General features: G+C 37.6%; 1 protein-coding gene across 1 annotated transcript in view; it reads right to left on the bottom strand.

The window, feature by feature from the left end:
* The window catches only part of LOC126272096 (fatty acid synthase-like), a 332,645-nt gene that overhangs the window by 225,219 nt on the left and 91,671 nt on the right, over positions 1 to 15,755 (bottom strand). The window contains exon 9 of the mRNA XM_049974674.1: positions 14,327 to 14,455. Within this exon, the coding sequence (XP_049830631.1) occupies positions 14,327 to 14,455 (129 nt within the window). The remainder of the gene's footprint in view (positions 1 to 14,326; positions 14,456 to 15,755) is intronic.

Here is a 15,755-nt window from a genome sequence, read left to right as displayed (position 1 = left end):
CAAATTAATTAAGTATATTGATGACATTCTGATCACAGAAAAGACTTGGGAACAACATTTGGGTCTGTTAAGAGATGTGTTTTCAAAATTAGAAACAGGAGCTATGACTTTGAAAATAGGTAAGTGTAAATTTGGTGTGGAAGAAGTTAAATTTTTAGGACAAGTTACATCTCAGAAATGAATTACAGCTGATAAGAGAAACTTGATGTTTTTGCTAATTTTCCTACTCCTCACAACAAAAACCAGCTTATATAATTTTTTGGGTTAACTGGATTTTATAGAAAATTTTGTAGCAGCCAGGCTTTGAATGCTCCATTCTTGTGTGAACTTTTGAAGAAGAATACCATTTGTGATTGGAATCATGAGGGTCACGATGCTTTCGATGAGATCAAAGGAGAGTTGAGCCACAGTTAAATATCGTTCAGAGTAGATTTGTCTCTTCTTTTTTGTATTATGGCAGACAGTAGTGATGTTGGTGTGGGTGCTCATTTATTTCAGGAGGGTGACATTGATGTGTTATTGAACACAGATTTCTTGCATTTGCTAGTAGAGTACTGCAGAAACATGAAAAGACATACTACATAACTGAGAAAGAACTTTTGACTGTATATTGCGCATTCATCAAGTTTAAAAATTATTTACTAGGTCACAAAGTCATTATCTATACTGATCACAAAGTATTATGCTTTATGCAGGTGTGTAAGCTGTACCATAACAGAATTACTTGTTGGGCCTTGTTTTTACAGCAGTTCAGTTATGAAATCAGATACATTAAGGGCATAGACAATGTAGTGGCTCATGCTTTGTCTAGGCTACCTTTAGGGAGCGAATCATCTAACAACTTTGGAGAAGGAGAGAAAGAGTTTAAAATTATGGACTTTAGAGGTGTGAGAGAGGAAAAAGAGATCTTGAAAATTTGCAAAGACATCTGCAGGTATCAAAATCATGAACCAAACTGGAAAGATCAAGACCATGTTGGGTAAGAAAGGAGAAGAAAAGACGGAACAATATTATAAGGTATACAAGGGTATTTTATTCAGGAGACATAAGACTGACTCAGAGGATGTTGGCCAGAACAATGTATTGATACTTTAATTGCTTATACACATGAGAGTTTTGGTCATTGTGAATCAACCAAATGCACACAAAAGATTCAGAAAACATCTATTTTTACAATATAGGAAGGAGAGTAAAGAATAAGATTGCCAGCTGTGACAGATGTCAAAGAGTGAAGATAAGTAATCAAATACTCTCTTTCAAATTCTGAAAGTGGCAGGGGGTAAAATACAGGGAGCGAAAGGCTATTTACAATTTGTACAGAAACCAGATGGCCGTTATAAGAGTCGAGGGGCATGAAAGGGAAGCAGTGGTTGGGAAGGGAGTGAGACAGGGTTGTAGCCTATCCCTGATGTTATTCAATCTGTATATTGAGCAAGAAGTAAAGGAAACATTTGGAGAAGGAATTAAAATCCATGGAGAAGAAATAAAAACTTTGAGGTTTGCAGATGACATTGTTATTCTGTCAGAGACAGCAAAGGACCTGGAAGAGCAGCTGAACGGAATGGACAGTGTCTTGAAAGGAGGATATAAGATGAACATAAAAAAAAGCAAAACGAGGATAATGGAATGTAGTCGAATTAAATCGAGTGATGTTGCGGGAATTAGATTAGGAAACGAGATGTTTAAAGTGGTTGTTGTTGTTGTCTTCAGTCCTGGGACTGGTTTGATGCAGCTCTCCATGCTACTCTATCCTGTGCAAGCTGCTTCATCTCCCAGTACCTACTGCAACCTACATCCTTCTGAATCTGCTTAGTGTACTCATCTCTCGGTCTCCCTCTAAGATTTTTACCCTCCACGCTGCCCTCCAATGCTAAATTTGTGATCCCTTGATGCCTCAAAACATGTCCTACCAACCGATCCCTTCTTCTAGTCAAGTTGTGCCACAAACTTCTCTTCTCCCCAATCCTATTCAATACCTCCTCATTAGTTACGTGCTCTATCCACCTTATCTTCAGTATTCTTCTGTAGCACCACATTTCGAAAGCTTCTATTCTCTTCTTGTCCAAACTAGTTATCGTCCATGTTTCACTTCCATACATGGCTACACTCCAAACAAATACTTTCAGAAACGACTTCCTGATACATAAATCTATATTCGATGTTAACAAATTTCTCTTCTTCAGAAACGCTTTCCTTGCCATTGCCAGTCTACATTTTATATCCTCTCTACTTCGACCATCATCAGTTATTTTACTTCCTAAATAGCAAAACTCCTTTACTACTTTAAGTGTCTCATTTCCTAATCTAATTCCCTTAGCATCACCCAATTTAATTTGACTACATTCCATTATCCTTGTTTTACTTTTGTTAATGTTCATCTTATATCCTCCTTTCAAGACACTGTCCATTCCATTCAACTGCTCTTGCAAGTCCTTTGCCGTCTCTGACAGAATTACAATGTCATCGGCGAACCTCAAAGTTTTTACTTTGTCTCTACATCTACATCTACATCCGTACTCCGCAAGCCACCTGACGGTGTGTGGCGGAGGGTACCCTGAGTACCTCTATCGGTTCTCCCTTCTATTCCAGTCTCGTATTGTACGTGGAAAGAAGGACTGTCGGTATGCCTCTGTGTGGGCTCTAATCTCTCTGATTTTATCCTCATGGTCTCTTCGCGAGATATATGTAGGAGGGAGCAATATACTGCTTGACTCTTCGGTGAAGGTATGTTCTCGAAACTTCAACAAAAGCCCGTACCGAGCTACTGAGCGTCTCTCCTGCAGAGTCTTCCACTGGAGTTTATCTATCATCTCCGTAACGCTTTCGCAATTACTAAATGATCCTGTAACGAAGCGCGCTGCTCTCCGTTGGATCTTCTCTATCTCTTCTATCAACCCTACCTGGTGCGGATCCCACACTGCTGAGCAGTATTCAAGCATTGGGCGAACAAGCGTACTGTAACCTACTTCCTTTGTTGTCGGATTGCATTTCCTTAGGATTCTTCCAATGAATCTCAGTCTGGCATCTGCTTTACCGACGATCAACTTTATATGATCATTCCATTTTAAATCACTCCTAATGCGTACTCCCAGATAATTTATGGAATTAACTGCTTCCAGTTGCTGACCTGCTATTTTGTAGCTAAATGATAAGGGACCTATCTTTCTATGTATTCGCATCACATTACACTTCGCTACATTGAGATTCAATTGCCATTCCGTGCACCATGCGTCAATTCGCTGCAGATCCTCCTGCATTTCAGTACAATTTTCCATTGTTGCAACCTCTCGATACACCACAGCATCATCTGCAAAAAGCCTCAGTGAACTTCCGATGTCATCCACCAGGTCATTTATGTATATTGTGAATAGCAACGGTCCTATGACACTCCCCTGCGGCACACCTGAAATCACTCTTACTTCGGAAGACTTCTCTCCATGAATTTTAATACCTACTCCGAATTTTTCTTTTGTTTCCTTTACTGCTTGCTCAATACACAGATTGAATAACATCGGGGAGAGGCTACAACCCTGTCTCACTCCTTTCCCAACCACTGCTTCCCTTTCATGCCCCTCGACTCTTATTACTGCCATCTGGTTTCTGTACAAATTATAAATAGCCTTTCGCTCCCTGTATTTTACCCCTGCCACCTTTAGAATTTGAAAAAGAGTATTCCAGTCAACATTGTCAAAAGCTTTCTCTAAGTCTACAAATGCTAGAAACGTAGGTTTGCCTTTTCTTAATCTTTCTTCTAAGATAAGTCGTAAGGTCAGTATTGCCTCACGTGTTCCAACATTTCGACGGAATCCAAACTGATCCTCCCCGAGGTCTGCATCTACCAGTTTTTCCATTTGTCTGTAAAGAATTCACGTTAGTATTTTGCAGCCGTGGCTTATTAAACTGATAGTTCGGTAATTTTCACATCTGTCAGCACCTGCTTTCTTTGGGATTGGAATTATTATATTCTTCTTGAAGTCTGAGGGTATTTCGCCTGTCTCATACATCTTGCTCACCAGCTGGTAGAGTTTTGTCATGACTGGCTCTCCCAAGGCCGTCAGTAGTTCTAATGGAATGTTGTCTACTCCGGGGGCCTTGTTTCGAATCAGGTCTTTCAGTGCTCTGTCAAACTCTTCACGCAGTATCGTATCTCCCATTTCGTCTTCATCTACATCCTCTTCTATTTCCATAATATTGTCCTCAAGTACATCGCCCTTGTATAAGCCTTCTATATACTCCTTCCACCTTTCTGCCTTCCCTTCTTTGCTTAGAACTGGGCTGCCATCTGAGCTCTTGATATTCATACACGTGGTTCTCTTCTCTCCAAAGGTCTCTTTAATTTTCCTGTAGGCAGTATCTATCTTACCCCTAGTGAGATAAGCTTCTACATCCTTACATTTGTCCTCTAGCCATCCCTGTTTAGCCATTTTGCACTTCCTGTCGATCTCATTTTTGAGACGTCTGTATTCCTTTTTGCCTGCTTCATTTACTGCATTTTTATATTTTCTCCTTTCATCAATTAAATTCAATATTTCTTCTGTTACCCAAGGATTTCTAGCAGCCCTCGTCTTTGTACCTACTTTATCCTCTGCTGCCTTCACTACTACATCCCTCAGAGCTACCCATTCTTCTTCTACTGTATTTCTTTCCCCTATTCCTGTCAATTGTTCCCTTATGTTCTCCCTGAAACTCTGTACAACCTCTGGTTCTTTCAGTTTATCCAGGTCCCATCTCCTTAATTTCTCACATTTTTGCAGTTTCTTCAGTTTTAATCTACAGGTCATAACCAATAGATTGTGGTCAGAGTCCACATCTGCCCCTGGAAATGTCTTACAACTTAAAACCTGGTTCCTAAATCTCTGTCTTACCATTATATAATCTATCTGATACCTTTTAGTATCTCCAGGGTTCTTCCACGTATACAACCTTCTTTCATGATTCTTAAACCAAGTGTTAGCTATGATTAAGTTGTGCTCTGTGCAAAATTCTACTAGGCGGCTTCCTCTTTCAATTCTTAGCCCCAATCCATATTCACCTACTATGTTTCCTTCTCTCCCTTTTCCTACACTCGAATTCCAGTCACCCATTACTATTAAATTTTCGTCTCCCTTCACTATTTGAATAATTTCTTTTATTTCATCGTACATTTCTTCAATTTCTTCATCATCTGCAGAGCTAGTTGGCATATAAACTTGTACTACTGTAGTAGGTGTGGGCTTCGTATCTATCTTGGCCACAATAATGCGTTCACTATGCTGTTTGTAGTAGCTTACCCGCATTCCTATTTTCCTATTCATTATTAAACCTACTCCTGCATTACCCCTATTTGATTTTGTGTTTATAACCCTGTAGTCACCTGACCAGAAGTCTTGTTCCTCCTGCCACCGAACCTCACTAATTCCCACTATATCTAACTTTAACCTATCCATTTCCCTTTTTAAATTTTCTAACCTACCTGCCCGATTAAGGGATCTGACATTCCACGCTCCGATCCGTAGAATGCCAGTTTTCTTTCTCCTGATAACGACATCCTCCTGAGTAGTCCCCGCCCGGAGATCCGAATGGGGGACTATTTTACCTCCGGAATATTTTACCCAAGAGGATGCCATCATCATTTAATCATACAGTAAAGCTGCATGTCCTCGGGAAAAATGCTTAAAGTAGTAAATCAGTTTTGCTATTTGGGGAGCAAAATAACTGATGATGTTCGAAGTAGAGGCGATATAAAATCTATAAAATCTAGACTGGCAATGGCAAGGAAAACGTTTCTGAAGAAGAGGAATTATCGAGTATAGATTTAAGTGTCAGGAAGTGGTTTCTGAAAGTATTTGTATGGAGTGTAGCCATGTATGGAAGTGAAACATGGACGATAAATAGTTTGGACAAGAAGAGAATTGAAGCTTTCAAAATGCAGTGCTGCAAAAGAATGCTGAAGATTAGATGGATAGATCACATAACTAATGATGAGGTATTGAATAGAATTGGAGAGAAGAGAAATTTGTGGCACAACTTGACTAGAAGCAGGGATAGGTTGGTAGGGCATATTCTGCGGCATCAAGGGATCACCAATTTAGTATTGGAGGGCAGTGTGGAGGGTAAAAATCATAGAGGGAGACCAAGAGATGAATACACTAAACAGATTCAGAAGGATGTAGGTTGCAGTAAGTACTGAGAGACGAAGAAGCTTGTACAGGGTAGAGTAGCATGGAGAGCTGCATCAAACCAGTCTCTCGACTGAAGACCACAACGACAACAAGTAATCAAACAAGTAGAAGCCAAATGTAGAACATACTGCCTGATAGTAACCTAGATCTCATGTCTGTGGATGTTTATGGACCTTTGCCTAAATCTAAGAATAGATTCTGTTATGTTTTTGTGGTGGTTGATGTATTTTTGAAGTTCATAAAACTATTTACACTTAAGAAAGCTACCAGTAGGCAAATCATCTCTAAGTTTGAAAACACATATCAGGTGGATATTCCTAAAACTATTTTATCTGATAATAGTTTTCAGTTTACATCACAAGCTTGGAAAGATTTTGTTGATCGCACAAAAATAAGGTATATTCTAACCTCAAAGTACCGTCCTTTGAGTAACCTTGCAGTAAGATATATTATAGAACATATTGTAGTAAGAATCATACCAGCTGGATAGATTATGTCAGTGATTTTGAGGATATTATGAACAAAAAATTGTTCAAATGGCTCTAAGTGCTGTGGGACTTAACATCTGAGGTCATCAGTCCCCTAGACTTAGAACTACTGAAACCTAACTAACCTAAGGCCATCACACACATCCATGCCTGGGGCAGGATTTGAACCTGCGACCATAGCAGCAGTGCGCTTCCGGACTGAAGCGCCTAGAACCGCTCGGCCATAGTGGCCTGCGATATTATAAACAGCTTTCAATATTCTTCAACAAGTTTATCACCATTTGAAATAATGTTTAATCACATACCAGGTAACCTTATTTATGAGAATGTTGAGTTTCCACCATGTAAATTTCTGTCCCATAAGAGAAAGAAGAGTATGTTAGGAAGATGATGAAAAATCAGGGGGATACAAGAAAGCAGACACATGATGGTAAAGGTAAATTTTCTAAGTTTGTGGTAGGAGATTTGTGTTGATGAAAGCCAAAGAGAAATCTAAAGTGTTGACATCTGAGATAAAGAAATTTTTCGATATTTATATTGGACCATTCAAAATTCTTGAAAATCCACATCATAATGCATACAGGCTTGTGTATACTAAATCTAAGGAGTTTTTTTGATTATGCAATGTCATTGAATTGAAAGTTAATTGACATGATCCATAAGCATCTAATTTTTTAATTTGTTCTTTTTCCATTGCTATGAATTTAGTATGTAAGATGAAGTTATTTCTACAGTTCTATCATATGTATTGTCTGAGTTAAAATCTATGATATACTATATAATTATATTTTGTTATAGATTTGTGCTTTAGAATTTGATACATATATACTTTGAGACTAAATGAGTAGATCCTTTTGTAGTTTTGAAATGTTCATAATTTGTACTGTAAAAATTAGAAATAGTATTTTAGTATATCTGTGTATATCACCTTGTTAGTTCATTTTTTCACTGCATTTAACACTGTTTATTAAAGTTTCATATGTGAGCACTTTTTAATCTTATCTGACGTAAATTCTACATAATTGCTTTTGGAATATAAATAGGGAGAGCATATGCTGTGTTATGTGAAGAAGGTACTGGACAGCACATTTAGTACACAAAACTATGTTTCAGGATTTTATGTGAATGCTAGACAGAAAGTTACCTATCTCTTAGAGCCTGTGTCGAGAACTCTATGGAGGAAACTGAAAGATGTAGGCTGATCCACACCCCACATTGCTGTATGGCTGTACCCTGCTGGACCAGTTAAATTACAAGAGATCATAGGTGTTGGGTAAGGTATCAAGGATCTGTTAACGACATCAGTGTGGGGACTGAGATTTGTAAATTGTTTGTCAAGACTGCCAAAGACCGTGTTATTTCACATAAACATATGTTCTTTCAAGTAGAGGGCTTGACTACCCAGTACATTACGTAACTTGAAATTAGTATGTATTTTTTTTATCAATTGTAAATGAATCTTCTGGGCTCTTATGTATATAGGTTAGTTTGTTTGGACAATTAGCAAATAGTGTGGAGGACATTTACTATTGTTGTTGTTTTGGTCTTCAGTCCTGAGACTGGTTTGATGCAGTTCTCCATGCTACTCTGTCCTGTGCAACCTTCTTCATCTCCCAGTACCTACTGCAACCTACATCCTTCTTAATCTGCTTAGTGTATTCATCTATGGTCTCCCTCTACGATTTTTACCCTCCACGCTGCCTTCCAATGCTAAATTTGTGATCCCTTGATGCCTCAAAACATGTCCTACCAACCAATCCCTTCTTCTAGTCAAGTTGTGCCACAAACTTCCCTTCTCCCCAATCCTATTCAATACCTCCTCATTAGTTACGTGACCTATCCACCTTATCTTCAGCATTCTTCTGTAGCACCACATTTCGAAAGCTTGTATTCTTTTCTTGTCCAAACTAGTTATCGTCCATGTTTCACTTCCATACATACAAATACTTTTAGAAACAACTTCCTGATACGTAAATCTCTTCTTCAGAAACGCTTTCCTTGCCATTGTCACTTTACATTTCATATCCTCTCTACTTTGACCATCATCAGTTATTTTACTTCCTAAATAGCAGAACTCCTTTACTACTTTAAGTGTCTCATTTCCTAATCTAATTCCCTCAGCATCACCCAATTTAATTTGACTACATTCCATTATCCTCGTTTTGCTTTTGTTGATGTTCATCTTATATCCTCCTTTCAAGACAATGTCCATTCCGTTCAACTGCTCTTCCAGGTCCTTTGCTGTCTCTGACAGAATTACAATGCCATCGGCAAACCACAAAGTTTTTACTTCTTGTCCATGAATTTTAATACCTACTCTGAATTTTTCTTTTGTTTCCTTTACTGCTTGCTCAATATACAGATTGAATAACATCAGGGAGAGGCTACAACCCTGTCTCACTCCTCTCCCAACAACTGCTTCCCTTACATACCCCTCGACTCTTATGATTGCCATCTGGTTTCTGTACAAATTGTAAATAGCCTTTCCCTGTATTTTACACCTGCCACCTTCAGAATTTGAAAGAGAGTATTCCAGTCAACATTGTCAAAAGCTTTCTCCAAGTCTACAAATGCTAGAAACGTAGGTTTGCCTTTTCTTAATCTTTCTTCTAAGATAAGTCGTAAGGTCAGTATTGCTTCACGTGTTCCAACATTTCTACAGAATCCAAACTGATCCTCCCCGCAGTCCGCTTCTACCAGTTTTTCAATTCGTCTGTAAAGAATTCGCGTTAGTATTTTGCAGCTGTGACTTATTAAACTGATAGTTTGGTAATTTTCACATCTGTCAGCACCTGCTTTCTTTGGGATTGGAATTATTATATTCTTCTTGAAGTCTGAGGGTATTTTGCCTGTCTCATACCTCTTGCTCACCAGCTGGTAGAGTTTTGTCATGACTGGCTCTCCCAAGGCTGTCAGTAGTTCTAATGGAGTGTTGTCTACTCCCGGAGCCTTGTTTCGACTCAGGTCTTTCAGTGCTCTGTCAAACTCTTTACGCAGTATCTTATCTCCCATTTCATCTTCATCTACATCCTCTTCCATTTCCATAATATTGTCCTCAAGTACATTGCCCTTGTATAAACCCTCTATATACTCCTTCCACCTTTCTGCCTTCCCTTCTTTGCTTAGAACTGGGTTGCCATCTGAGCTCTTGATATTCATACAAGTGGTTCTCTTCTCTCCAAATGTCTTTTTAATTTTCCTGTAGTCAGTATGTATCTTACGCCTAGAGAGATAAGCTTCTACATCCTTACATTTGTCCTCTAGCCATCCCTGCTTAGCCATTTTGCACTTCCTGTCGATCTCATTTTTGAGACGTTTGTATTCCTTTATGCCTGCTTCATTTACTGCATTTTTATATTTTCTCCTTACATCAATTAAATACAATATTTCTTCTGTTACCCAAGGATTTCTAGCAGCCCTCGTCTTTTTACCTACTTTATCCTCTGCTTCCTTCACTACTTCATCCCTCAGAGGTACCCATTCTTCTTCTACTGTGTTTCTTTCCCCCATTCCTGTCAATTGTTCCCTTATGCTCTCCTTGAAACTTTGTACAACCTCTGGTTCTTTCAGCTTATCCAGATCCCATGTCCTTAAAGTCCCACCTTTTTGCAGTTTCTTCAGTTTTAATCTACAGTTCATAACCAATAGATTATTGTCAGAGTCCACATCTGCCCCTGGAAATGCCCTACAATTTAAAACCTGATTCCTAAATCTCTGTCTTACCATTATATAATCTATCTGATACCTTTTAGTATCTCCAGGATTCTTCCATGTGTACAACCTTCTTTTATGATTCTTGAACCAAGTGTTAGCTAAGATTAAGTTATGCTCTATGCAAAATTCTACCAGATGTTTTCCTCTTTCATTTCTTAGCCCCAATCCATATTCACCCACTATGTTTCCTTCTCTCCTTTTCCCTACTGACGAATTCCAGTCACCCATGACTATTAAATTTTCGTCTCCCTTCACTGCCTGAATAATTTCTTATACTAGTATAGACAATATAACAAGATGTATACATGTATGCTTTCATACATGGATTATGATTCACAAGCTACTGATTACGTCATCATTCAAAACAGTTTATGACTCTGTTTACCTGTATTTATCCTGAGCACTGCATTATTGTATCTGATTGGAATTTGAGTTGTGCACAAACTCATGCTTAACTCAGTTCTGGGTACCTCTGGTCATCACAACAGTGTATGTGAACTCAAGGAGAGCATACGACTATTGATTAAAGCTAGATGCTTCTTACAATTACTCTTTATACATCATTGAACTTATTGATATGCTTATGAACTTTATTCATTTTCTGGTATCAAATCATTTTTTGCTGGTTTGTACTTGGTGTGGTTTTGATTGATTTGGTATTATATTCGTACTCATGCTCGAGAATATTCTTCTGGCCTATACCTGTTGTTGTGAGTGTTTCGAGTTGACTCACTCATCGTACATCCAGGCTCTCAAATTTTTTCTCTTCCCTTGTGAATATTTTGAAGACATAATTTTATGTATGTAAGCTTACAATTTGTAATTCCAGTAATTTGCTTTGTCTCTGTATTTATTTCCATAGTTTAGTGTTGCACTGTTGCAGTTTTGACTTTCATCAATTGTCTTGTGACAGAATGCTCCACAGATCTGAAAATCTGAATGCCATATTCTCATATATGTATAGATTATGACTTGTATAGTAGATATTTTTTATGTTTTCTGTAATATGTTATGTATCAGATAGTTCTATACATCTGTATTCTATCTTTTGGAATCACTTTGTACAGTCTATCACAAAAAATTGCAAACACACTGTTTCCACATTTTGTGAGTGGATATTGCAAAGGGACACCCTCTTCTAACATTACCTTCATTCAACGGAAGTAATCGAGAGCAGAAATATTTTCGAATCTTGTGTAGGTTAATATTATCTCAGCTGTTTATCTGAAAGAATTTCATATGATTTTGTGTACAATGTATTATATATCAGGCTAAAATCTATAAAAAGAAATTATTTTATTACTTTATTGCAATAGATATGTATTAACTCTGTATGTACAGTTAATGTTCCTCTTCTTTTAAAAATATTAGAAATTATGAAATATTTGGCACATCTTAAAATTCCTATTATTAATTGCACACTCTGATGAAATTTATTAAATTTATTTCTGGATTAATTTACAAAATAATGCTTTTAACTTGTTGAAGATTCTTCTTTTGTCAAAAAACAATTGTAAACTCTCTTTGTTTTGTAAACTCTTCCAAGTATTGTTAGTATCACAGAATGTGTAAGTAGTGGGCATGCCTTTGAGGTGATCAGACATGGTTTTTGGGAATAACAATGTAATTTTTGAAAATGAAGTGGCAGTTGTAAAGACGGTGTGATATAGAAAAATGTGATATAAAAAACACTACTAAAACATAAATTACAGAGTAGGCTTACTTAGATATTATCATGTCATTTGGAACCTTCAAAGTCAAAAACTTTTGCCTCAATAATCAACCCCCAGACATGACAAACTAGAGCCAACAATGAGAAAAGAAGATAAGTTAAAAGTTTATTTGCATATATTACTCCTCTTGAAGCTTATTAAAAAATTATATTTTGAAGAGTGACAATCAACAGGTGGTGTGAGAGAGGATAAGATTACAAATCATTATATCCAACTGTGAGATATGAAAGTCAAGTCTGACTGATGGAGCCATGAGTAGTCTAAATGACAATGATTATCCCTGAAACTAGGGCAAACTTTCCCATGAAGCCAGTTGTCAGATGTTGGTTGAACCCCATTCAACAATTCTTGCTCTTTTGGCTAATGACCTGCTCCCATTTATAGGGCTTCAATCTACTCTTGATGATCTGGCCCATTTACTACATCACTTATGTTCACTTTTGTCACTCTTCCAATGAAGCTGATATCATGAATAAAAGTTTCTTTTCTATCAATCAGTGGTAAGACTGTTGGGACTGGCTTTTGGTTAGATATACCATTCAAAGAATTATCATCCTCATCACAGAATAAATTGTTGTCAAAGACTTGTTCTTGGTGTGCATTGATTGCTATACATCTGGGTGGATGCTCTCTTCTGCCAGACTATGCTAACTTTAGTCTCCTGGGCCCACATTTTGTTGTGGTGCTGACATTTTCAGGTGCAGGTAGAACCCCATCATCAAAGCCACAGAATGGTTCATAATAGTTTTCGTGGCTCAAATTTAACATCTGGACAAATTGTGGAATCTCTTTCCTCAAAGTTCAGTTTGGTCACTTCTTCTTAGTGTTGTCTACATAGAAATCAACAAAAGTCTTCTTGGGTACAGGAAAGTCATGATCAAGCGACTTCACTTCTCTTGAAATGTGTATCCAGCAATCTTTTGGTATCCACATTCAACAGGCTTTATGACAGTCAGGATATCTTTCAGATGTTCTTTGTTTACCATTACAACTAAATTTACTTTTGTTGACTGATTTGTCCAGCATGACAACCTACTGACAAAACACTTGAAAATGAGACATGACAAGTGTTCTTCTCAGCTACTTCTTTCTGGACATAGTTCGCTGTGTAGTGGCTTCAGTATAAAATAATAGCAGTAGTCTTTATCCATGTCAACATCAATTATTGTTCTTTTTTTCTGTGAATCTGTTTGTTGTGGAATGTATGGAACCAATGGACATCCTGAGGATGGGATTTAATCTTGTGACCAGTCTGATATTCTATCAGATTACTGAAATCTGTAAACCTGTCAGCTACCCAGCCTTACATACTAAGTAAATACACTTAATGCCAACTGCAGTGGTCATCTGTGGCAGTCACAAAAACCTTGCAAGACCTTGAGATGTTTCCTTTGTTGATCTACAAAAGTCAGAGTGGCGTAATTCCAGAAGTTTGTTTGACATTGTATATTGGTTGGTGGAAGGAAAGAATATGATCTTTCCTTTAAGACAAGTATCATGGTTTGTGAATATATGTAGCCCAACTGAGAATGCTAGTGCTAAATTTCAATATAACTTTGTATCAACATCTATTCAGCAATGACACTCATCTTTGGAAGATTTCCTTGTAAATAAAACAAGTTACCAACTCTTTTTACAGTGGCTTTAGCTTTGGTTTTAAAATCTCATATAACTGCATGTGTTTTGTCAAAGGCCATTGTGCAACTGTTGCTCACAGCATTTTTTCCACTGAAGTGACTTTGGTTCTAAAATTTGGAAAGCTTAGAGTTTTCAGCATTATGGAGTTGTCAGCACTGTTAAACCAAGAGATTTGGGTATCTCTTTTAGCATCTACTTACAAAGCTCTGTTTTCTAGGAGCATAAAATGTTCAAGCATACCAAGAGTGTTCCCAGCACCTTACATTTTACTCATTTTAGTTTCACACAGAATAGTTTTGAGATTTTACTACAAATGACTCTGGGTATAAATGTTACAAGTCAAAGTCCATTAAATATTCTGCCTATCTTCAAACTTGAACTGAACTGACACATCTGTCTGTCTGATCCACCACACTTGTTTAAAATGACACTTAGTAACAAAAAGAGACAAAGCTATTGGTACAAGGATAAAATGATATAGCAATGCTACCTCCAATCATTTATCATAGCACCATCCTTAGATATTTACCATCATGTATTACTATGCATTCCTTTGCTTCATGTGACTAAAATGATATTTTACTTCACTCACCTCAGTTTCCCTTTTTGTTTCTCCTTCTGTCAAAATTGTGTATCCTCTTTGCATATAGTTTGGGATGTTTACTGAATAAATCTCATGTAATAATTTAATATATTCTTTGTCCAGTGGCATTGACTCCACCTAAAAATAATATCCAATTCACTTTCAGTAATTCATCTTAGTGTAGAAGAACAGGAGCAACACACAGTACACAAAGTCACTGTTACCTCTCTTTAACTGTAAAAATGATACTCTACACAGTATGACATTAAATTTAAGGATCACTTCATGTTTCCTGGGGCACTGGTATTGAGACATACTACTGAAAAACATCAATGTCATATTCAGTAAGCAACATGTAGAGAAGACATTATCTGGTATGCTACTTACATGCTGCGGAGAAGACATTATCTGGTATGCTACAGAGAAAGCTTGAACAATCTCTGCAACTGAATTTCCCTTTTCAGATACAATGGACAGCTACTATTTAAAAATGTATAACTTTCCTTTGTAGATTGTCCTGCTTATTTGGTCACCGGTCTGTGAAACTAGATTTGGTTAGAGTTGAGATGACAGATTAGGGAAAAAATGTGGTGACCAGCAGAAAGTTTGTATTCTGCAACAAGTCCACTGAAATTGTTTAGATGAAACAGGTTTTGTTCAACTCTAACTTAGTAAAACACTGGTACATGATTAAATATAAGTAATAATAAAATTACATAATTGAATGAGGGACAAAATACTGCATTAACTCAGTCCACAGACCATGCAGACCTATCAGTACTGACTGACTGCTATGTCATCCAAAGGCATCATTGGATGCATTATGGAAGGGTATGGGGTCTTCACATGACTCTCCCAGCCATTATCACTTTTTGTGACTTCGACTGCTACTGCCCAGTCAAGTATCTCCTCAACTAACATCATCAGGTTGAGTGGACCCCATTACAGTCCTCTCACCAAGGAAACACCCCTGACAGTCTAGGGAAACAAACCCATGTCCTCCACATGGTAGCCAGCCATACTGACCACTCAGATGCAGAGGTGGTCCAGGACAAAATACTGCAGCTATGAAAATAAGGTAATAAGAACTAGCCAACAAAGAAGGAGAAAATGTTAAATTTGGAATCCTTTTCACAGCGACTGGTTCAGTTCTGCTTTTCGGAGCAGCATACTGTCAGGACTAAGTTGAGTGACAGTTACCAGTCATGATGAAAACTAGGCTACATGGGTGATAACATGGAAGATTCCTGCAAACAATAGTGCAATACAACAGCACCGCTCTATGATCTGATTAAAATTACTTTGTGACTAATAAATTGCAACAGTGGGTGGCAGTGCTTCCAACATCCAGGCACACACACTTCACAAGGTGTTGCCTGTACCTATAAACCACACAACACTGTGACCAGGTGGTGCTCAAGAAAGAGGTATAATTGTA

Source organism: Schistocerca gregaria, chromosome 5 (genome assembly GCF_023897955.1).
Source record: "Schistocerca gregaria isolate iqSchGreg1 chromosome 5, iqSchGreg1.2, whole genome shotgun sequence".
Classification (NCBI taxonomy): domain Eukaryota; kingdom Metazoa; phylum Arthropoda; class Insecta; order Orthoptera; family Acrididae; genus Schistocerca; species Schistocerca gregaria.
Note: the sequence above shows the minus strand (reverse complement) of the source record. Positions and strands in the feature narration are given on the sequence as shown.